Source organism: Pieris rapae, chromosome 1 (assembly GCF_905147795.1).
Source record: "Pieris rapae chromosome 1, ilPieRapa1.1, whole genome shotgun sequence".
In the NCBI taxonomy this organism is placed as follows: Eukaryota; Metazoa; Arthropoda; class Insecta; order Lepidoptera; family Pieridae; genus Pieris; species Pieris rapae.
The window spans coordinates 5,034,113-5,058,865 of NC_059509.1; the positions used below are offsets into that span (position 1 = coordinate 5,034,113).

Consider the following 24,753-nt stretch of genomic DNA (forward strand, 5'->3'; position numbering starts at 1 on the left):
CGGCACGTGAAATTGGCAAAAAGGGGAAAGAAAATCACACAGTGTAGTTTCGCGGGTTGACTCGCTTCACGAACTACATTACACTTTACATAAAAAAACATTGTGTTGAACGACAACGGGGCATCAACTTTCCCAGCGAAGACATAAGCGAAATTGAATTACACATATTGAAAAAGAAATGTGTAGCTTCTTGGTGGGCGTGGTATCGTGAAACCACGCCTGTCGAGTGATCCGCGCATGGACAGCGCTAACTTCGCTTCGCTCGGATATCGCTCAGACGCTCACTTCGCAAACAAAGCCAGTACACAGTGTATCGCGGGTCAGGTCTGTGTTGCTTTCCCAAGCAACTTCACAACTTCCTAACGATAATACTTCGCGTTTGTTTTACAAATCGAAGCGAGATCGACTCCCAGTGTTTGACTTCGATGAACTTTAATATAGCTTCAGCGTGACTTTGGGTGAAAATAAATAAATATTTGAGATGGATTTAAGTGAAAAATTCGTCATGTGTGTGCTCATTAGGACGTGAAACACCAAACTATGGCAATGAAAATAAGAAAATAAATGTTTATAAAAGGTATTTAAACATATTTTAAATTCATTATTGTTTATCATTATCATTAATCATTATTGAAAAAAAATCATTCATATTCTGCATGGTGCATGTCAAATTTAGTTAATAAAAATATCATCCATGTTATAAGGACTGTTACAACGTTCTTAATTTTATATTTTATCATGTAACTTACATATGTATTATGATTTTCCTTATAATTCTTTGTATTCAGATTTTATACCAGTGAGGAGCTAAATAAAACAAAAAATATATATAAGTTTTTTTAACAAATTTATTTATTACTACGAATAAAGTTTTTCTGATATGCCATTTCTTCTGTTCAAGAAATTGGTTGAATTGTTTTTCATTCGTCTACTTCTAATTTGTTGCATGTAATTTTATGAAAATTGAAGATGTATTAAATGAGGATCAATTATATCTCTATTAAAAGTTCAAGGGTCAACAAAGTTTGCTCATAGTGCCATGAATTTGAACAAAGCACACTGTTCCATTCAGTACGATCACGAATCCAGCTTACATTATTAACGAGGTTTTAATTTAAATTTAAACTGTATGTCTTTGCTGAATTGCATTGAAATCCCGGGAATTTAATTTTGTGCCAAATACAAAGCTGGAATTTAAATTTCTAAAATTCATAAGTTATTTGTAATTTTTTGTATATATGTAAAATATTTGTGTGTGGTTAAAATAAAACATAAATAGACTTTGTAAAAATGTATAACTCCAACAAAACCTTCAAGAACATCTAGTACCGGTACAAGTATCGGTAACTAACAGTAATCATTAGTTCCTTATGCGCATCAATCTTATTATTATCGATGTTTTATCTCGAGCTTCGAACGTACTACCTCCGGGTTAAAAATATGTTGCTTTCCTAACATCATCACCCACACCACTATACTGCTCCTATGTAGTCTATGTTATTCGACAAAAATAAATAAAAATACTCGTAATAACCTGTTTTATTCTATACGTGTGTACTACGTAGTAACCAGTACCATTGGATAATTAAATATTCGACGTAATAATGAATGCCGTCAATATTTGGACATTGGGATGTGATTAAATAATTATATCAGGAATATTATGCATCAGTGGAGTTAATTATTTTTTAAACTGTTAATAATTCACTCTTAAAGATTACATTTTTAAAATGCCGTAATATTATGCGTATACGCAACCGGAATATACTGATTTATAATTTTATAGTAAACTAGTGGTTGCTTGTTAAATAAATTATAGTTGTTAAATAAATTAAATAATAGTTGAAACAAATTTCATCTCTAAATATTTAAACACATAACAAAGGTTTCGCCTTATGCCATTCGTATACAATTAATTGCTTTAACTCTAACTACAAATAACGCTTTAACACAAGAACGTAAATAGGACAAAAATGTAGCCAGCCAAGAGGAAATCCTTTTAGCAATTCTATAGTTGTAAATATATATATGTGAAATGTTACGACATGCCCAGTTTTACACAGAATTATTTGTGGCAGAGCTAAAATGATATTCCAATGGATTTTTATATAGTTAAATTAGGAAAAATATATTGAAACAGTGCTATTAATATTTGTAGAACTATTTACAAACTGCTTTGCGAAAATATATACTAAAAGACAACAAATTTGGATCATGATTATCAATTTCACACAAATTTTTTTATTGGTGATTCTTTTTATATATGAGGCTAATACACATTAGAATAAGTTATAAGGGTTCAACCCATTAACTACTTTATAAATAAAAAAACACAGCGCATTAATCAGTGTCATAATATAAAGCTGTGTTGCAAAAGAGTCAATAGGTACATTTTCTAAGTTGTTCATTAAGTTAAAAGGTTCTTGAAAGCCTAACAAGACGCTTCGTCAGTTTAATATAAAGTAAGGACCAAGATAATTCAATATTCCATTCATTTGGTGTGAGTTTCTGTTTATAAGGAAATTTTAAGGCTCTTTAAAAATACATACAACCTTTGCCTTTTAATTTATTTTAAATCTCTTTCATTTCATTCAAAGTTCAAAGAAATACTTAAAATAATTACTATAACTCGAAAATAATTTAATAACTATACAAAACTCTAAGCTCTTTTATTTCGCGACGTGTTAAAAACAATTAGCGAGCCGCGAAGTAATAAACTTGATTTTTATTACGGCCATTTCTTATCTTAATAGTGTGTAAAATACAGGTAAGTGGATTCACAGTAAGTGAGGTTACGTTTCCTGAGCGGTGAGTAATTTAAAGACGGTTGCCTGATATCTGCTGACGCATCCATTACCTTCCAACAAAGGGTTAGGAACAGGTCGTAAATTATTTGAATGTACGCTAATTCATATTGAATACTTTCTTTCACGAACCAAGTACAAAGGTTCTAGCTATAATGCATAAACTCTCTCGATAAAAGAAGCTCATTGCAGAAGCAATTCAGAGTTTTAGCAGTGCATAAATTAGCTGCTTATTATTAAACTAACTAATTATGTCATTGAGCCATTTCCAATGTATAAGTTTTAGTAAATGGTTTGAGTGTCCATGGGCGGCGGTATCACTCACCTGATGTTAAGTGATACCGCCGCCCATGGACACTCTCAATGCCAGTAGGCGCGTGTGCGTTGCCGACCTTTTAAACATTAGTACGTTCTCTTCTTGAAGGACCCTAAATCGAATTTTTTCGTAAATACTTCAGTGGGCAGCTGGTTCCACATAGTGGTGGTTTGTGGCAAAAACTGAATGGAAACGCTCAGTTGTGGACGTCGAGGTGGCTCTAAAATAACGTTACTAGTCAGCAGCTTAACATCTTGATGGATTCTGCGCAAAAACTACAAATTGGATTACAACTTGCACTCCGACCGGGAATCGAATACCCGTTGCAATAGCGTACAAATCCTCTACGAGACAATAGACCTCGGTGCCTACTAACTTCAAACAATTATGGCTAACCTATACACAAAATCATCAAGTGATAGCAATAAGCTTTAAGCTGTATCAATAAAATGCTAAACCAATATTTTTGTGATGATACTCCTATTACAACAATGGATCTATTGAAATAAATTTTATGTAAATGTTCAATAGGCTGTACAATGCGCTAATCCTAAAACAACAAACACGTTACAATCTATTCAAGCAAACACCAATGAAATACGTCTCCATTATTCATTGTCGTCAAAATGGGCTCAACGAAAATAAAATCCCAGCGTCAGTTCGTGTCCGTCGAAAATCAATAGCCATCCAATATGTGCCTATCATTTTGACATCTAGAATTTCCTATATCGAATAATTTCTCTGTCGATTCGCACGCAGACTGGTCAGTTTTTCATACGCGGTATTAAGGCCTATTAAGTTATAAGAAAAAATAGACATGGATAAAAAAAAATTATGGACCAGCAACCACCAAAATTACGGTCAAGCTATTTTCCAACAAATACTTAGGATCTTTAGAACAAGGATACTAATTATTATAATGTCGGCACCGTACTCTGGTGTCATTTAGAATTGGCATCGCTGTGTGGCGAAATCACTATGAATCTTAAGTTAATTAAAAAAGTTAAATGTAGGCTTTAGAGATTCATTTCATAATTTTATTCTAATTTTTGTCATGTCCTAACCATATAACAAATAAATTCTAAGCAACTAATGTTTACCACTTATACGTGATACTAATGCATTAAGTGATATACACAATCTTAGAAGTCCATACTTCATCTCCAATAAACCTAATTAAATTACAGCAATTAATCGTAATTGTATGTGTTAAAGTCATGTTAAGATAACTGACACTGGGAATTATCCTTGATCTAAACTTAGTGAAGGGATTAGAATGTATTTGCTACGTCAGAATTGAGATACATCTCTCTCAATCTTGTACAGTTGTCCTAACTATATGTAGAAGTCACGCACACATATATTATTAAACTAGGATTGAAAGTTTTGGGGTCTGAATAAACCTTAGTGAATATGATAACTAGGAGATCGTTATGGCCAAATTGGTATTAATTATAATCATAATATAGTATTGCGAGCCATTTTGATTGTGAAGTATAGAAATTTGAAATTCCTTTTTTATACCAATATGAGTAAGCTTTGAAAGGAAAACAAAAGAAGTAGTTTACTTCAAAAAGGAAAGAATTCATTATTAAATCCCTTATTTATTCAAACTTAAAATTCCTATAATACTATTTGAAGGCACGTAAATTTTCCTGATCATTTGATACTCGTAGAAAGGAGTGGTTTTGAGTACTTTTGTTAAACGAGTGTCATAGGTTTTCCTACTCACTCATAAGTATAAATTAATATAATTAAGTTAATCTATGTTTTCGAGTTTTCATACGAAGTTTTCATTTATCACTTAAATTAAGCTTGTTAAAACATATATGTATAGAACATTTTAACAAGCTCAAATTAAAAGTTCTATCTACTTTAGATCTAGATAGAAAAAAATACATTATCAAACCAATTGTTTTTATCTATTTATCCCAATAGATCAGTAAAAGTTAATACAAATGTGGAGCTATATTTGATGTTTGGAAAGGGAGGAAAACCAACATTTCCGTAGTACTAATCACTTTATTGCACCGTGAATCAGGGATCGCGGCCACATGCGGCAGACTGATTACGTTGGTTTATAATTGCTGCTCTTACAAATGAGTCCGAATTGCCGACACGACGATATCGAAAATGTTTTCGGTTGATCGTCCATTAATTTGTGTATATTGTGTCAATTTCAACATTTGTCTGATTAATGCGGCACCGCTTTGTCACTGATTTACGTATTGTAATTTAGAAATACTGGCTTTATTTATGCTTTCATTAATCTAATTTCTGTAGGTACAATTTGCCTTTGAAGTTTTAGAGAAAGGCTTGCTTACAACTTGGCGATTTTGTTTTATATTTGTTTCAAGGACTTAATGAGATTATCTTGTTGAAATCGTGGACATTTTAACTCAATAGCATAGCTGCAAGGTAGAGTTTACTGCTTTTGATGTTAAGTGGGGTAAGACAATGTGTGGTATTTATATTTTAAGTAAAGCCATAATAAATCTGTATTTTTGTCGTATACTTGTAATTCATGAGCTCCATATTAATTGTAAACGATAGTTACATTCAGTGAGACATCATTTTTCAGTTAACGATAACGATATGACATGTATAAAATGTATAGGTTTTTGTTTATCTGTGTGAAGTCAGATATTTTCGAGGATTTTTTTCTGAATAACTTATAAGCTGTTAATATTGACCGTTAAAATGCAACAATGCTGAAGTTTGTATCCGGTACAAAACTCTTTAGGAATTTAACACAAATCTCACAAATTCCAAGCAACTCATGAACAATCCTAATGCAATAAAGACGCAAAATCTCAAGATTCACGCGCGAGCTAAAACAAGTCATGCGAAACAACCCTAAAAAGTTTATTACTTGGAAACTATTTCCAGTGCTCGCAAATTGAAATAATTTACCCTATCCCAGGACATAACTTTAAAGTAACTAATGTACGCGCACCATCGGCGTTACACGGCGATAATGTCACTTGATGTACACGCGGCAGGAAGGAAAACGCGTAATGCGCTACGGGCGTTAATTACAACTTCCGGCAACCCTGCGCCGCCCGCCCTAGCGTTAGGGCTAACGCGGGCAGGCATAAAGTATGATAACAATTAATTTACCTCTCTGATACCTGCGATGCATTTTACAAAGTACAAGGAGTATACATAAAAAGCTTATCTAACAATATAAACCAAGTCGAATAAAATCTGATCCCTATTTTTACCTAGTCTATTTTAATGAATCATTCACTCATTCTTTCCTAAAGTGCCACAATCAAAGTGGTTTTTTGACCCAAATTAATTCTTAAAAAAATGAGCTATATGAGTAATTCTAATTTCAAAATTTTTTAATGACATGGAAATAACCGATGGTAAAAACGGGATATATTCGAGGGCGAGATCTTTGATATGAAATTCTTTTAGAAGCGACCGCACGTATCAGCTCGGCACACTCTCATATTTTAGATAACGTTCAAAAGCCTGCTCCACGCTGACTTTGTGAACAAAAATAAAAATATTTCAGCTCCCGGTCTCTGTTTAAAATAGGAACAGGATAGGTGTACAACACCAAAAAAACTAAACTCGGGCTTCAATATTATAAAAAAAAAATATATTTTCTTTTAATAGCCTATTTTTTGGTTCGAGAAATAAGTACATAGGTCGACCAATAATAAGTGAGGTCTTATATATATATTTTCGAATACTTTAATAAAGTTAAATACATATAAATAATTAATTAAAAATTAGTTCAATAAAAATTATCAAAAATTATAAGGATGCAGGATTTTTATTGTTTAAGAAATTTCAATAAACTGCTGCTACATATGACACATTTCTTTTATTTCAGTTATTTACTTTACTGAACTGAAATTACAGTATTAGTTTTATGTATGTTATATTTGATATTAATTGACTACACACAGTTATACTGATATGCAACAGGGTTGCCTGGAATTTATCGCTTGTTACCGAAAAGGTCACCTCACTATAAATTTTAATTTCATAAATAAAAAAAAAAAAATAATTGTTTTACATATTTTAGACAAATTGACATTCTGATATCACCAAATGACTTAATTTGTGGTTGGGCTTAAAAGAGGCTAGAGCGTACTATATGTAAATTATAGAGGTAAAGATTTATAGTAGTCAAGTGGAAGTTTTATCCAAAAATATATAGAACATCCTCAAATACAATAATCAGTAACTATTCAAGGAAATTGTTAAATATTTAAAAACAAATCTGCTTTTTTGATTAAATAAAAAAATACATTGCTTGAACAAGAATGTATCTCTCTCTGCTCATCAAAGCGAAAATAAATGGTCAGAATGAGACGATTAAGTACTTTAATTAAAACAGTGCATTGGTATTGGGTATACCTTATTTAAACATTTCACACATTTGTATAAATAGTATTTTATTATATTTATAATTTCGAGGGACATTTCATTTGTTTTAATACATGATACCATTACCAGACACGTTGTCTTACATGAAAAAATCTGTCGTCTCTATAAACCTACTGAGGACATAAGCCAGCTACAAGCTATGGTGATTTAAATTTTAAAGTGAATTTTAAATTTTAAAGGGAGGTCGTGAGATCATTTTTAATTTATCGAACATCTTGATTTATCAATGTCAAAAGTGCAACCGTCAAACTCCCATTCCAAATTCAAAGTCAAATATTAATAAAACTAATTACCGTAATAGTTTGTAAATTAAGTTTATTGATTACAGATATTTCTGAATTGGCTGAGACAAAGTTTTCGTAATGAATACGAGACGGATCTTGAAGAGTGGTCAGCACAGACGGGTGACGCGTTAATCCAAAATGGCGGGGGCGCGCGCGCGGAGTGGTGGACCTCTCTCTCGGCTACTAATTCTAGCCATATTACATGTAAACTTTATAGGTAAGTTTTAACTTTTAACTGTCTTAGTAAAGCGGGTCACTAACACTTGTATATAAGTAGGTATGTATAGTATGTATTCGACGAACTGAATCTAAAGCACAGGCTATGGCTACTCACATACGTTTAAAAACATATCTGTTATCTAACTTAATTAAATCGCCGTTATGATTTACGAAAGTCACGAAGAAGTGAGAAATCTACTACATAATAATAATTATTTCAGAAGTATAATATAGTAAAATATAACTTACAACACCCTTAGTATAACGTTAAAAATACACATATTTCTCACGAAAATTGAGAATAAATGTAACTAATTCACAATATTTTATCAAAAGAATTCAACACGTAAACAGATCGGACTACAGCATAAATTCATTCAGTGTGGGCATTATTTTATTTGTCCAGCTCCAGAGATAGATGGGCGTATGCCAATTTCTCTTTTAACTGAAATATTTTATTAGCATAGCAATAAAACTAAAAATAAACCTATCAATTACTATCACGTTTTACAAACTAGCTTTTAAATTCGGAAATTGCATTGAATTGTTTGTTTCTATAGCTGACTATATTTGATATAATACACTTTATGATGAATTGGCTAGGCGTTTGACCCTCAACTCTAAGTCGTGCGTTCGATCCCCAGTGGATTTCTATTAGAGTGGGTAAGTTTTAAGTTCTAGCCTCTATGGTTTTAGAGAATACACGAATATGGATGGATTTGAACACTTGCTAAAGGCGTCGGGAACCTTTGTACCAGATGGATTCCCCATACTTTTATCGACGACCAGAAACACCTTCTCATGAACTGGTGGCTCCAAATGTTAGATAAATTCACTGCAAAACGGACTTTTGAAATTCATTTATTCCCAAGAACTAAATATAAAATTCGAGGTATTCGCTTTACGAGTTCTGAAGAGGCGGTCTAAGCGTAGGAAAATGCCAGAAGAGACCGAAGGAAGGAAGAATGCTTTTCTCAGTGATTCCATCTAATGCGACGATATGTAGAGGAACGAAGATTACCTACTTTTTCATTTTCAAAATATAAACATAGATGCTCTAGAAATGAGGTGGATGCTACGAGTTCTAAGACGGCTAAGGAAACAAAGGTTTCCATACTAAGACAGTTACAGATTAAAAATCGTCTTTCGACACTTTGTTTCCAACGCATCGTGAGTATTTTTTGGACATGTAACATCGAGATCTAAAATGTCCAAGCCTCTACTCACTAGACATTACTGTAAGGGCCCTCACGGGTCATAATTTGTGGGGGGCAACGAACACGACTTAAAACAGAAATTAAATGACAAGTGCGAGTGTAAAAGAAGATGGCGTAGATAAACATTGTTTTCGTCTCCAAAGTCATAAAAATGAGTAAAGTCAAAATATTATTATAATATAGGGAAATTTTAATATTTATTTAATATTTAATATATATAATAATAATAAAAATATATTTAATAATAATAAATATTTTATTAATTTACGTACATAAAGTTTTTATTATTTATTAAAATAAATGAATTCTAAGATTTTTTAGTCTTTAAAGTAAAAAATACTTACTTTACATATTTAATGGAGGTATATCTCTCTAAAGTCAAGTTTTTCCGTAAGAGATTAACAAATACTACAGACAAAATCTAGCAAGGCGTACTGAAATGCGGTATGTTCCTGGAAAAGTATAACGCTTCATATCATCAACATCGGCCACAAAAAGGATTTGCAAAGACTCCTCTATTTATTCACTAGTCTTTGTGGATGAAAACGTTTTGATAAAATATAAGAAGACCCTGTTTAAATGGAGTTTATTATAAGCCCTATAATCCAGTTATTATCACTACTTCCATAGTGAAAACAAAAAAATAACGAAGCCAACAGGATACTGTCAAACTTTAGGCATTTCACTCACATAGGCAACATTTTATATAGAAAGATATTTACTGCAATGCTTAAGCGTAAATATTTATGCCAATGGATTTCATAGACAGTAAAATATAATCAAAACAGAACTACTCCTTAATTCATATTCAAATGAAACGACCAGCTGCTAGATAAGATAAAAGTATAGTGTAACTAGCAAAACAGCGAGATCAGCACGCTATTTTCCTTGGAAATGGGAAAATTAAATTAATCTCGTAAAATTTTCACTTGCTACCTTATCTCGTGTCGTATTGTCGTTTTATTGTGCCTACCCTGAAACCATTAGCGAAAATGTCAGAGCGCTGGCATTGTAATCGCGCCCGTTGCTGGCCCACACAATGATGCGGCTATTCGACCTCGTACGCCCTTACCTTTACGCTATGATACAAATTTGACTCGCCATAATAAACGGCCACTCGTATTATTTCGAGAATACATTCACCGTCATCCCTCAATCTATTTGAATATCACCAGAGCGGCACTAAAAACAAATGTACAAAAAACTCACCCGTAGGACGTATGAATGAGTAAACAAACACTTTTACGATTTCGCCGTCAACGTTATACCTCCAGAATTCTTTGCATACGAGTTAGGAAATCACACGAGCCCATACAAACATTCCACTCACGTTGTGAGTGGCCGACACAGGAAAAAGGGCTTGCATACCTTATTGCCACCTTTTTCTAAATCCCTACTTAGAAGTCTGCAGAACACGAAACAACACACCAGGATAATTTAAGTAGGCGACTAAGAATATACGTGATAATTTTGAATAATGCGTCCTTTTTGCTATGTTTTCCTGACTGAAAATGTTGAGGACGATACCGCAGCCTATTAGTGGAAACCCACCCGCAATTTTTATTATAATGTCACAGCGGTTTTCTCGTAATTAATCAGGGAGTCAATGAGCCGTTGTGTTTGGACATATCTGATGAGCAATCCTTCCCTAGCGACCTACTCCTAGGAGTAATGTAGTAGAAAGTAATTTCGTGTTTCCGATGCAGTGTAGATTTAACAATAGTGAGTTCAATGAACTTATGTGTAGGGGATGTTCGAAGACAGACGCGGAAACAAAGCCAGTATTTATGACCGTGATCTTATTTGCATGCAATTCTGACTATTGCTGCCCCCAGCCTCACAAGTCGTGCCGTTCGGTATATTTATAGAATATTTACTCATAAACATGTAGATTGCGGGTGGGACGCGTTTTTATGTTAAAATATAGAAAGGGGAGCTATTTTATTTATTACCCACTTGACTTAGAGCGTGCCAGTGAGAGATTACGTAAAATGCGTACTTAAATAATGTGTAGGATTTGGGATTGTTTTATAGATTTTAAATAAAATATTTGATACTTTTGGATAGTTCAGTATTGAAGTAGTAAATAACTATACGTTGATAAAGGGAATTAAAGTCCCGCATTGTACGTGATAAATTTCAGAAATAGTGCATTGTAATAATATCATATATTCAACGATTTTTATATTTTAAATATTATAATTTTTATTACTTTTCCCTCATATTTTTACGATTGGTACTAAATCAATGTAACACACTAAGGTTTTTTTCTTAATAATTCTAAAACGTAAAGTTAGCTTAAAGTTCATTGTTAAGAACTACTATAATATAATATAATTGTAATATGATTCTTTTCAAGAAAAACTTCTACTAAGCAACAAAAAAAAAACAATAATCTGAATTTTAAATTGTTCCATTTTGTAAACGTATATAGCACTCGCATATAGTCTGAAAACAAAATGAAGCTTTTGTTCAGGTCCAAAAATATCCAGAGTAATAAATAAAACATCTCAAAAGCACCTCTGTGGATATCGTAGGAATTTTTAATAATCTTTAAAAGAGAATAAAGCCTCCGACAGAACCTACTAAGAAATGTGGGGGCTCTTAAAAATTTCAAGCGCGATAACTTTTTTCTTAACAACCCAAGGCACAGGGAAGTTTATACAAATAATCCGGAAAATAGTTGAACGTTCTGGCGCGAACGCTCATAACATATTTTGCGTCAGTCTGTTGCTTTTTAATGCCTTATCCGCTTTTAAACTCACTGCTAAGTATATTTAAGACCTCCGCCAACGATGTTCTTTTAATTTATGAAGAAAGTAGTTTAAGAGTTCGAATTTTATCGGAAATCAATTTTTTATTAGTTTTATGTACTTACGTTGTAAATGATGGTTGGCAACCTCTGTTGTCAAAGGCAGAAAGACATAACTTCTACTGAACTACTACTAGTGGCCTTCTGTATCAACCAGAAACTATTTTCTCGGAATCAAACGGAAAATCTACAGGCTTCATAAGCTAAAGTAAAAAAGCAATAGTCAAGCAAAACATTTTACAATTAATTTAAAAATCAGTTATCCGATATGATCACACGACTACGCGTCCGATAACGTTATCGTAATCGACTTCATATACGATACATCGCAATAATGACCAAAGTATTTTCTCCCTTAAATTCAAAAGTAATACGTATTACTGAAACTTTCGTAATTCGTATACCGTATCCATAGAGTTCAGTTGACACATTACGGATGAATCGAGGTAATTAAAAACGTGACCGTCGTCACTTGTCTACGTGGGTTTTATCTGCTTCACACCATGAGTTTACGAAACAAACTATTACTCCCGAGTTCGAACTTTGAATGTGTTTAATCTTAAACCCCATTAAATTTTATTAATGCGATTTTACAGTCTTTCTGTGCTATACTAAAGAAATGATAACATTGCCTATTAAGTTATCCTTACATGGTATAAACTTGTAACGTTTAAAAAACTTTATTTCTCATTACAAAAATGTTGTTTTTTACACGAGTAATGTAATATATACGAACGAAATAAATGTCGCCATCAGACAGTCGTCATGATTTTATTCTACTAGGCTCATTTTGATATGTATCTTTAATGCCCTTTTGCATAGTTTAAACACGCTAATATTACGAAGTTTATACGATAATTTATTAAAATTGCACACCCTCATACTTAATAGAATTCAAATAATATGCTTAGACTTATATATGGACAAGATAAAAAAAGTTTACTTTTCTTTATAGTTATTTCTAAAAAAATATTATTACTTTCCCTTACCGTAGCGGAATGTGTTTATTCATACCGTTATAAAAAATATAGATAAAAAACGGAGAAATGGAAACATAGAAATGGATCTTTACTATTATAGAGAGACAGACCATTTGCGAGAACTTTCTAACAGCAAATTTTGAATATTTTTATTTTCCCATTTACTGCGGTGATAAACCACGATATGACAAACGTTTACGAGATCTAAAATCGTTACGGATAATTGGGAAATAAAACCTTATCTTGAAGATTCGGTGAGGTGAATAAATTTGCTGTTTACCACAAGTATGAATACAAGCAATATGAATTGTTGTTTTACACTGAATTGTATTTAATAAGTGTTTAGTATAATAGTGACAGTAACATTTCGTGCAAATCTAAATGTATACCCCGATTCTTAAAATTACTTAATATGCACTTGCTTTGCGTATTTTTTAATTGAATCTAGAATTTATCTCTTAGGAGGCATGCCCTCTGGACTTTTAAATAAATACGCGAAAGGCTTGGAAAATTCGTAATACGCAATTTTAAGCTTTGTCTAAGTTGGCAGCGTTATTCTACGTATCAAACTTTCCGTTGACAAAATTTATTCATGGAGTGATCCCTTGTAAATACATTCGGGAGTTTATTGTCGTAATGAATTTGATATTATGAAAATATTATTAATGTTTTATTAGTAATAGATGCATAGGCTGTTGTTGTCGATGAATAGCATTGTATGTCGATACAATTTTTTTTAAAACTAATTGCCTTTGTTAAACCTTTTTTTTTTATTTTAAAGCTCTTAGTTGATGGGAAAAATAGTGTATTGTTTTTTAAAATTAAATAAATTTGGGTCTTAAATGATGCATATAATAGTTTTGCATTACAGTGTTCGTTGACATACGATAACATCAAAGCTATTAAAGGACTGTGAGAGTAAATAATAATAAACTGGAGATGTCTAGCACGTGTATATCACCTGCAATGTCGGTAGCCCTGCAAATCCTCTAAGGAAGTTGTTCGCATTTCTTTATAGACCATATGCCCTTTTTTATAAAATTATAGAGACAATTAATTCTACTTAGTTAGCCTTAGTTACCTGTAGTGAGTGATACCATATAACAATCTAGTTTCGTAAAATCTAAATACAGAATTTTCCAGATAACTTACCTTAAATGATTTCACGTACTGTAAAACATAAAAAGAACGATAAAAACGAGTGATTAAAAGTGTCATAAATTAAATACACCATTAGAAAGTTTTAATATGTTTAAAGAGATTTATTCAAGGGAGAACATGTCCTATCAAAATATCTCGGGCCACACGTTATGTCGGCACATTCTTCTCCTAAATTGAAATTCTCGAACGCTCTGCCTTCGAGCGGGACGGGGTCAGGAGCCAAAAGACAAATAGAACGACGATTATGCGATCAAATATTATATTTCTATTAAAAATTAAATCACGACCAACTTTTCGAACCTTGACTTAACTACTTTTATACTAACTTTGCTAACTTTAATCCTCTAGCTTTTTATTACCATTGAGTTTGTAATACAAATCCTAGCTTATTTGGACTTTGAAAAAGAATGTATATAAAATATATAGCATCAGTAAAAAAAATAGTCAATCATTTATCATATACCCTTTCAAATGCCAAAGCACACGGTGTACGGATTGGTGGCAATTTTACGAAACACAAAAACAAAATAAAAACGTGTCGATGCAACGGACGAGCGCACTAAAAATCTATTCAGAATAATTCAAATCGATAGCACTATCAAATGCGTCCGTACCACGCTCAAAGGCCGAAAGACCGCTTCAAAGGCTCTGTTCAGAGGAAACAAGCCGTACATTCCCAGATCAATGTACAATAATATAAGAGCATGTCTATGAGGGAAGCATTAGAACTGTTCTTATTTATCTGTACTACGTTTGACCGTATAGAGCTTACACAATGGTGACAAGGAATTCTAGCATTCTAGCACCCCTTTGTCGCTTACATAGAATTGAATCCATATTGTCTGAACTGTGCATTAGTGCATTATATATTTTGTGAACATTATTTTTATCCATTCCAAAAGAAAAGCTAATATCTTATCGCTAATAAAGCCAATAGCTATATCGTTTTTATTGTCCTTGGTATACGCGAGTCCTACACTTAAAAATAATAATTTTAAATGGAATTTCAATATTTATTTCTTAAATTCTTAATGTAGGACGCGGGTATATAATTGTATAAATTCTTTGTTATACATATTCAATATAACAAGGAATTTATACAATTATAATGAATGGTAATTTAAACAATCTATTGTTTCCAATCCGACGAATTCGCCCGCATATGTATACACTTTTAATTCGCATTTTAACAAAAACAAATCAACTCTAACTTTTACCAAAGGGCGCTTTGTTACAAGAGTGAGTGGGTAGTAAATTTTATTATTTTTTTATTACGGTTGTACAAATGTTAAACATTATTACTTTCCTATGTTTTAGTTACTATTAAGCACTTCTGATTAAAGTTCTCAACTATGCAGATTACATTACCATATTGATTTAGCCATTTTTATTTATTGGATTTGCGTTCAGTCTCCTCTTTGCACTGCTGTACTTTAGTACACTTTATTGTCAATAGTGACCGTATTTTAGTGTAACATATTTATTTCATACCTACTTTTTTTGAAACTATTCTATGACCTTTATTGGGGATAATGTTGGATTCTAATGGTGACAATTATTTCAAATCAATACAGTAGTTTAGGAGAAAATGCAAGGAAATAATTAGAAATTTCCTCTTCATAATTTAAGTGATCTAATCTATCTAAATATGATCCTATTATTCAGATTAGAATATGATCAAAATATCTACAGTAAAATCTTTGATAAAGATATTATTAAATTAAAATCATGTACCACAAATAGATCACACATAAACCGTAGAAACAACATCTATAACATCGTTATTTGATGCACATTGAAGTAGTAAAGTTCAAAGAATGCTGAAGTACAGGATGAAGCAATTATTTAACTCATTCATGCATTGTATTTCCGCTCATTAGATGTATATTTATTTAATTTACAACGGCTGGGGGTCGACGATAAGCTAAGGGGCGCGGCTCTTCGCCGTCTGAATAACAATGTATGCGGGTAGCTAAAATGCTCAGAGAAATATATTCAAATAAAGTAGCATAAACGTTCAGCGCAAAGTCTTTGTACAATTTTATGAAGTCTACGCTCAGCTTGGTGAACTGTGACACGACGGTGACGCCTAATAGAATTATGCTTAAAGGAATCCTCTAAGAGAAAATGTAGCTTGTTGAGTAATATTGCCGGAGCGAGTTTAACCCGGGATGTTGTGAATTTAATATACTTTACTTGCATTTTACTAACTGCACTCGTTTATTGAGAACATTTTACATATTGTTAACTGCTTCCGTACAATACTTATACGATAGTTTCGGTTTTGAATTCCGTGTTTTGGAGTTAATTAAACTAGTAGCTACTTTTGTTGCTTATCTGTGAAGATTATTGATATTTTAATAAATCGATAACGCCTATTATTGCTATGGTAATATAATTGCACGTTAGCAAATTAACGTGCGTTAGTGTATAAAGGGAAATGGAAATCTTGTGGGTATACGTAAGGTGACCCTCGTCAGGCCGAAGGCGTAAAGTGCTCCGATAACCGACACAACCGCTTTTTGATAGCACTTTGCCCAACTCGCCATCTGGCGGCCATTAGGTCTAGCTTATATTGAAAAAGTACGATGTTAAACACGTGATGAACATTTTTATTTCCCATTGAAGGAAGATTCGTAATATCAGGATATGAAAAAGTATTATCTGTTTCGTAAAATAGCAATACTAAAGTTTCTGGTCTTTTTGACGTCGACAAAGGTTACAGAAAGTTTCGAAAAGTCGAAAATCTTTTCTGGGTTTTTTTATTCGGCTATCCTCAAAGTTTAAGATTGCCTGACTCACCTTTAATATTATTGTATAGTTGATCTAAAATTTATTTTTTGTAGGTATATACTAGTTTAAATACTCATAGTTATATTTTTAGTGTATACTCATAAATATTATATTCTACTATATTCATGTAAACTAATTCAAATAATCTGAAAATTTTCTCTCGATAACAAAGTGAATAATTAATTAAGCAGAAGAAACGTAAAACATGTTTTATTTATTTTTTTATAAAAGTAGGGTAATTCTAAAAAAAAACACTTGTCATTGTACAAGTACAACTCGCGCTTCGTTTAATTGGTAGTCGGTTTATCCACGATCCTTTTATTTATCTAGCGCAGGTAATTCGTTTACACGTGAGAATAGTTTCAACACGTGCCTTCAAGATGTCTGTAATGGATTTTCTGCCTTTAGTCTGCGGAGTCTTGTTTATTACTTACATAGCAAATTGTATTGACTCTTAGTTAATTAGTATTGCTCTTTGAAATCCTCTACACCATTGTAAATAGGTTTCATGTACGTTTTATTCATATAAAAAATACCGGGAACCGGCTTCAGCAGAATAAGTCGCGCCACATCTCACCTTCTCAGAGAGAGATCTTTATTTTATACTTAATATATCGTTTCTTGTTATTTGTCAATATTATTGATATCATCAACAGTCCTTAAAAGTGACTACGCTCTTTAATACATATTCAAAACGATATAGTACTAATAAGCATAAGAACATGTTGAAATTGAATTACAATCTTGGTTACTTTATAAATAATATTATGGTCTTAAAATCAAAATTCCTACACTTTTCAAAACTGTACAAGCGACGACCTTAGCAATTAAGTTGCTCGAAATATTTAATGAACAGTGCTAGTTCCGCGGCGGAAATGACACTTAATCGGCTTAACTTCGCCTCAGAACTTACCCCAAGCCAACTCACCCCCTTCTTTCCTCTTCCCTTCCTCCCCCTTCCCCCGCTTCTCTGCATCAAAGAAGTTAGAGAATGTGCAATTATGAGATTGTTTTAATTTAGAAACAATGTTGTTAAAGAATCCACTCACTTCGACCAAGCTTTCAAAATACAAACCTAAAATTCTTGGTTATCCAGCATTGTTTAAAGATTATTATTTGCTCTCGAGTTTACATTTTTCTCTGCGGTTTACATTTTCTTCAAAAATCTAAGAGATAGATAAGTGAATTTCGGCAAGCCTGCAGGTGTTGTGTTTCTACTATCCAAGTATGGAAAGAATTCCATATCTTACAGGATATGCATTAGTTGTTGGCTCTCAGAAATCTTTCGTAAAAGACGATATCGAATATATCTATAAGAATGTAAATTAACATGTAGGAAACAAATGTATTAAATGTTTGTGCAAAATTTTAGCAATGTCGAAGTTTAGAAACATAGTTTGTCAGTTTGTATGCAGACTTACTTGAAAGTTCGTCAACCATAAAAGTTGGTTAGTTAACACATTAGAACTAAAAAATATTGTCGTTCGTACTAATAATAGCCGGAGAACAACAATTAGTAGTATAAAATGAATCATTTATTTAGGAAGTAGCCTCAAAAGTAGGCAGACATATTTCTGCATCTATTTTCTTGATATTTTTAAAAGGATCAGTCTTTAGCACCTGATGCAGGGTGTAAATTTTTGGGTTACAATCCCAATGATTCCTATCACCGTATGAGCAAATGTTTGTTATGATATATAAAGAAAAAAAACTGTACAGCCAAGGTTCGAACACACGACCTCATAGTTGAAAGTCACTAACACGTCTCAAGTGTTTATAGAGGCTGAGTTTTTGCAGTAATAACTTATGAGTGTCTCCGTAACAACAAGCCTATACTATATTAAATTATCATCTCCTTCAATAGAATTCACTCGACCCAACTCTAAAATGAACTTGAACAATAACAAGGCCTCAAACATTTTCAAGTTAGATGTCTATTCAAGTTTAGGCCAACATTTAACTAGTAGTGGCAAACAAATCGAGGCATCTTTCACGCTTTGAAATATGCTTCCAATATTTACATAACTTCTAAAGTTGACCAACTCGTGTGGCTCGAATTCTTAACTCAATTTACTATACCATATGGTTTAGTTTAGGAAAAATATCTCTGCCCGACGTTGCATCGTTTGCATTTAGTGAAGAATATTGAAGGATGTATCAAGATGACACTTATGGCATCTTTAAATTACAAATGCTACAACAAATAAATCGCACAAATCTGTACAATAATTTCATAAGAGAGGTTTTTGTTACAAGAACAAAATGAATTTCTGAAATGTTTATTAGTGTTCATATTAAATTTTAATTTTGAACGTATACCAATATTGACGGGTTACATCATACAAATTTCACCCAAGTAATAATTGCTTGGAAACATTTATTTTTAAGTAATGCACAAGGCAACATAGCACTAGGATTATGACGAATTGGAGAAGTATGCATATGTTTCAGGGTTATAAATTTAAACTTATCAGTATGAAGGTTTAGTAACTGATTAACTGTTTAATGGTTATATAAGATGTAAAATAAATGTTTATTGTTATTAAGATTAGATAAAGTGACATCTAGATATAGGCAGTTTCCTATGTACAAGGTATATGCATAGGATACGTAATAAACGTTGGCATTTAAACGTGGCGACATTTGCACTGGTGTTTCAATTGACCCATTTGCGTTGTCCACACGTTCTCACAAATACGGCGCTATTGGCTCGCTTTGATACACTACAATTTTATCAGACCTCTATATTCCGCCAGTCAATTAAATTTATGGTTCTAAAATTTCATACCAAAAATTTTTTCGTCACTCAATGCAATGTTGCATTTCTCGGTGATTTAAAATGTTATATGAAAATGTTTCTAACACTTTGATAAAAATCTTTGATCCTATGCGTCATTGATACAATCTGTATTCCAGTAATGAAAAGGGTTTTTTTACTAAACTAGCTTTCATTACCTTTTTTTTTGTTGCGTTAAAAAAAACTGGATTTGTTTAAAAAGCACGATTGCTTCAAAGTATACAATTTGTCATATAAAAGCAATACTTATAAATTATTTCGTTTATATAATATAATATAATGTTTTTCAAATGTTTTTATATTTGGAATATCAGATTAGTCGTAGAAATGAACATTTCTGAATGACGATGCAATCGTTTCGATATACAAATGGACAGTGAGACGACTTTCTATGGGCAAATAGATAGTCCTTACTTCCGACACGTGTTTCCTTGAGCCTGGTCACGTAGAATATTGACGCCTCCAGCGATCGGGCAATACAAAGCTCTCGCCAAGATATACTTGACATACTAAAAATTCGCATTGGATGTTGCCCGTTCCGAGAAATGTAATATTGGGCAAATATTTTTTGAAGGATATTGCGTGATTGTGTACCCATATTTATTTATTCCCCGTTCGTAAAGTACAATGAATGCTTTAAGTTTTTGAGAAATTATATTTAAAAATTGATACATAATTACCAATAATTAATAGTGTCAAAGAATACAAATATCGAGCAGATGACAACTTGAATATCTGCTAAAATATCATTCTGACTTTGACGTCTTGTTTGTGACGAACATAAAGAGCGGTGAACATCGTGGATTTGTATATATACATGTATAAGATGATAAAATATATTTTTAATTTTTTACCTGGAAGTTCTGCTTCTGATTCTTCAAAAGACAACAATCATTGATGGGCAAATCAAATATATGTGCCAGGTGCTGATTTTTAATTTAACGGTAGTCCCGAACTAAAATAAACATCGGTGATTGAATAAAAATTACTAAATTAAAAGTCCCTGAAATTTTAATATCAGCCCCCTCCCATCATACTCAGTTCTGTCAGACATTAAGCTACACCCTTACACGGGGCGCCTACAGATAGCCTTTATTTGGTGTAATAGTTGATTTCACGCAGTTCCGGATTATAAGGTCAAACGTGTACACACACGTTTAGTTTTGATTGACTTTTTTAAGATGATCAGCCTTCTAAGTATCTGTAGTAGTATTTCTTAAACAATGGTTGTTTAACCAGCCGCAACCCAGGAACTCCTAGTTATAAGTGTACTATCAACTACTGAGGCATCTAAACATACTATATTTCAATGTTTATTTTTATAACATTTTATATGTTATTGACATTTCATTTACAAATATTTACTACTCGTAAAAAACTAATATTTTTAATTGCAATGTTTGTTTTCAGCTTTGGGCCTCGAACCGGATTTCAAGTTTCCCCTGGAGAATGTAACCATCGCACAGGGAAGAGACGCGACATTCACCTGTGTGGTCAATAATCTAGGTGGTTATAGGGTGAGTGGCGACTCCGCCACTGCCAGGGTGTGTATCAAACTAACTCAATACAGCTAGCCGACTAGAGGAGCACAGCACTTGATGAGATCTATTATTGTGAAACACATAATTTTTTACCTATATCCAGTTACATAAATAATAAATTAAAAAAACACGTTAACATAATAAATCTAAGTAGTTTCATCAAATTAATAGCTTTCAAAACGCTAAACGAAAACTCTTGTGACCTATTGAAACAAAACCTTTAACTTAGAATGCAGAAATCTAATGCAATCACATCGATACAAATAAAAAATACGAATGGATCGATATTTGTTTTCGTTAAATCTTGCCCCACGCCGACGTTCGTAGACAATTTCCTCGTTGAATATCACGAATTTATGAGAATTCATCCCAATAATAGATCTCACTAATAGTCTGCACTTACTTCAACACTTCTTGCACACCTTTAGCACACAAGTTCCGATGCACTTCACTCACTTAGGAACTGTCTATAGTATAGAGTGTGACACTTTGCACAGTTTCTTGACAATTTTAGCATAGTTAGTACTCAACTTGCACACACTTGCACATAATTAACTTAAACTCAAGAATTCTCGTATACTTCTATTTTGGATTTTACGTTTGTTTGCATTATTGCTGCATACTACAGCCTCATATACGTTACTAATTCCTAATCTTATTTTTCGTTCTTAAGTTTAGTTTATACATCAAAAACATTGTGTTCCTGTAATGCGTTTAAATTTCTTGGAGAAAAGAGAATTTTACATAGATCGATTTTATTAAGGAAAATGTAATATTATTATGCAGTAGTAATGTGTACACACAACAATACAATTTCTTGAGTTTAGTATGGAATAATGAAATTAGGAGCATGCATTCCACAGCACTAGCACTATCTTAAACAAAATTTGCACACTGTTGACGAATTAGTGATTTCCAATATAATATAACGAAAATCTATAAATAATTATTTTAACTTATATGTATCACATTGTATTAACTTTTGAATATTTTATTATTATTAAGAAATTTTAAAATACACTTTACGTGTTTTTAATTCAATAACTTGATTTTTCCATTTAAAATAGCTGCAAACATGTTATCTAAAAATAAATATTTAAATATATATTAATTAATATTAACTTCACTAAATTCCATAAACATTTACGTTATCTCATAATGGATTTAACAAATCCTCCACAAGGCTATTCCATTTAAGTGTGGTCTTGCAAAACAGTCACTTTACGACATTAAAATAAAGCTACGACAGTCCCCATGGTCCCCGTTCAATCATTTCGAGAGGTAAGCTCTCTGTCCCCAAAGCTAATCTCCATCTGCTTTACTATTATCGGAACATTCGTTATGTTTTTAAATGGCCTTTATATGTTATCCGTTTTTTAACGCTAATAAGTGTACCTAATTTTTATAAATTTTATAAAATTTAAAGTTTGGAGTAGCAAATTCGCCGCATTTCTAAATTGTTACAAATAAACTTCCAAAATTACAGTAATGATTCAGTTACGATAAGCAATGAAATAAAAAAAATTAAATAAAGTATTATGTGTGAATTCAATACAAAGAATTTTTAGGAAAAACAAAACAAATAAAAGATTAAAGCTCGAAAGCTTAGCATGCGTTTTAAAATTAATTTAGTAAACTTTAAAAGATACGTATATTTATTACTGATACACCTTAAATGCAGATTAACACGAACATAAATCAAATTCATCTATAATAAAAGCAGTTACACAAATTAATAATTTTTCCGGATCTAACATTACAACTCCGATATGCACCGCTGGTATGGATGAGTTATAAGGGTAAAGATCTGTAAATACTAATTTTTATGTTACTATAAAAATATAAATCCAGAACTGTGCATTATCAAACAAATATTTCATTTAAAAAATAATAACTATGAAATTAAAAACTATATTTGTTCTACCTTTAAAAAGCTGGATTTATATTGTATGTACTCAATTTTTTAAATCTACAATATCGATGCATTTATATTTCCCAGTTCGTATTGAAAGATTTGAAAAATTGAGACTATTCTGCACAAAGTATTTGTTTAAAATCCATTCTTGTATGTAGGTAACCTAGAGCACAATTTAGAGTTGCACCGGTTGTTTCAAGTTGAAAAATAACAACACTTGTAGTATATTCACTTCTATAATAAAGCACTTTATGTAGAGCACTTAGCACTTCCTAGAAACTATATTGTCATATTATAATAAATATTTAAGAAACTTTTATTACCATTTACTATGAAACCTTAATGATTTCAAAATTTAATAAAAATTCTCCAACTTTATTCCGTGTCATGTTTTGAGGGTAGTCGTTTTTTACAAGACGCAGGAAATAGGGTTCTATTGCAATGTCGACGCTTTTGGTAGAATGGACGAAACGGGCGTTTTCAGTGTGCCTTGTGGCGGCCAACAAACGAAAATGTAATTAAACATTCCATGAGCATTTTGCAAGGTTTTCGCAACAAGATAGTGTTGCTCGGATAGTATTCGTTTGTAATTAGACCAGATTTCTCAGTCCTTAAGACCGCATAATCGATTATGCAAACTTTTCACCCGTTCGAATCCTTTCAATCCAAAGTTTTCGTCTGAGTGCTTTGTTTAGAAAGTTTATGTATATGAAGGATTGTTGGATACATTTCCCGAGACAGGTAGCGTGGATCAAGGCGGATACAAAGGCAATTCTAGCGATACACGAGCACGTGATCACTAACAACGCGCGGCTAAGCGTCACCCATAACGACTACAATACGTGGACACTGAGTATTCGTGGCGTAAAGAGAGAAGATAGAGGACAATATATGTGCCAAGTTAACACCGATCCTATGAAAATGCAGGTATTAACTTAAATGATTTAAATTTTCCATTTGGCTACAAAAAGCCGTTCTATTTATGGAAAAATCATTAGCTCTTAAAGAGTAAATAAAGCAAATAGATTCTCAATAATGGCTTAATCACGTTTATATTGTTGAAAGTCTAATTAACAATTTCTATTTCAACTAGATTTTTCTGGTAGTATAAATTAATACGTATTTCAATAATAGATATATTAAGTCAAAATCTCCAACCTATAAGATAAAGCATATATTAATTTTTATTTAAAATAAAAAAATATATTGTTAATACATCGTATTGGCATCGATTTGTTTTTAATTTTGAGTCAACCATTTAAGAAATACACAAAACTTTACTACCTAACGCAAATATTTTCCTGCAGACAGCATTTCTTGAAGTTGTAATACCACCTGACATCGTGTATGAAGAGACATCAGGAGATATGATGGTGCCAGAAGGCGGTTCGGCTAAGTTAGTGTGTAAGGCAAGGGGTTACCCTCCACCAAGAATCGTCTGGCGAAGAGAGGATGGAGGGGACCTCATTTCTAGGGGCGGGCCACAGGGAAAAACAAAAGGCAAGTT

At 32.4% G+C, this 24,753-nt stretch overlaps 1 protein-coding gene across 2 annotated transcripts in view; it reads left to right on the forward strand.

Annotated features, from left to right (window-relative positions):
* The first annotated feature begins 299 nt into the window (after positions 1 to 299).
* Positions 300 to 24,753, forward strand: part of LOC110994850 (lachesin-like) — a 50,751-nt gene continuing 26,297 nt past the window's right edge. Inside the window, exons 1-5 of one of the 2 annotated variants that reach the window (XM_022261733.2) lie at positions 300 to 577; positions 7,856 to 8,028; positions 21,201 to 21,334; positions 23,988 to 24,173; positions 24,554 to 24,746. In XM_022261733.2, coding sequence (XP_022117425.1) covers positions 7,950 to 8,028; positions 21,201 to 21,334; positions 23,988 to 24,173; positions 24,554 to 24,746 — 592 coding nt within the window. In that variant the 5' untranslated portion in view covers positions 300 to 577; positions 7,856 to 7,949. The remainder of the gene's footprint in view (positions 578 to 7,855; positions 8,029 to 21,200; positions 21,335 to 23,987; positions 24,174 to 24,553; positions 24,747 to 24,753) is intronic. The other variant, XM_022261734.2, reaches the window with a different exon arrangement.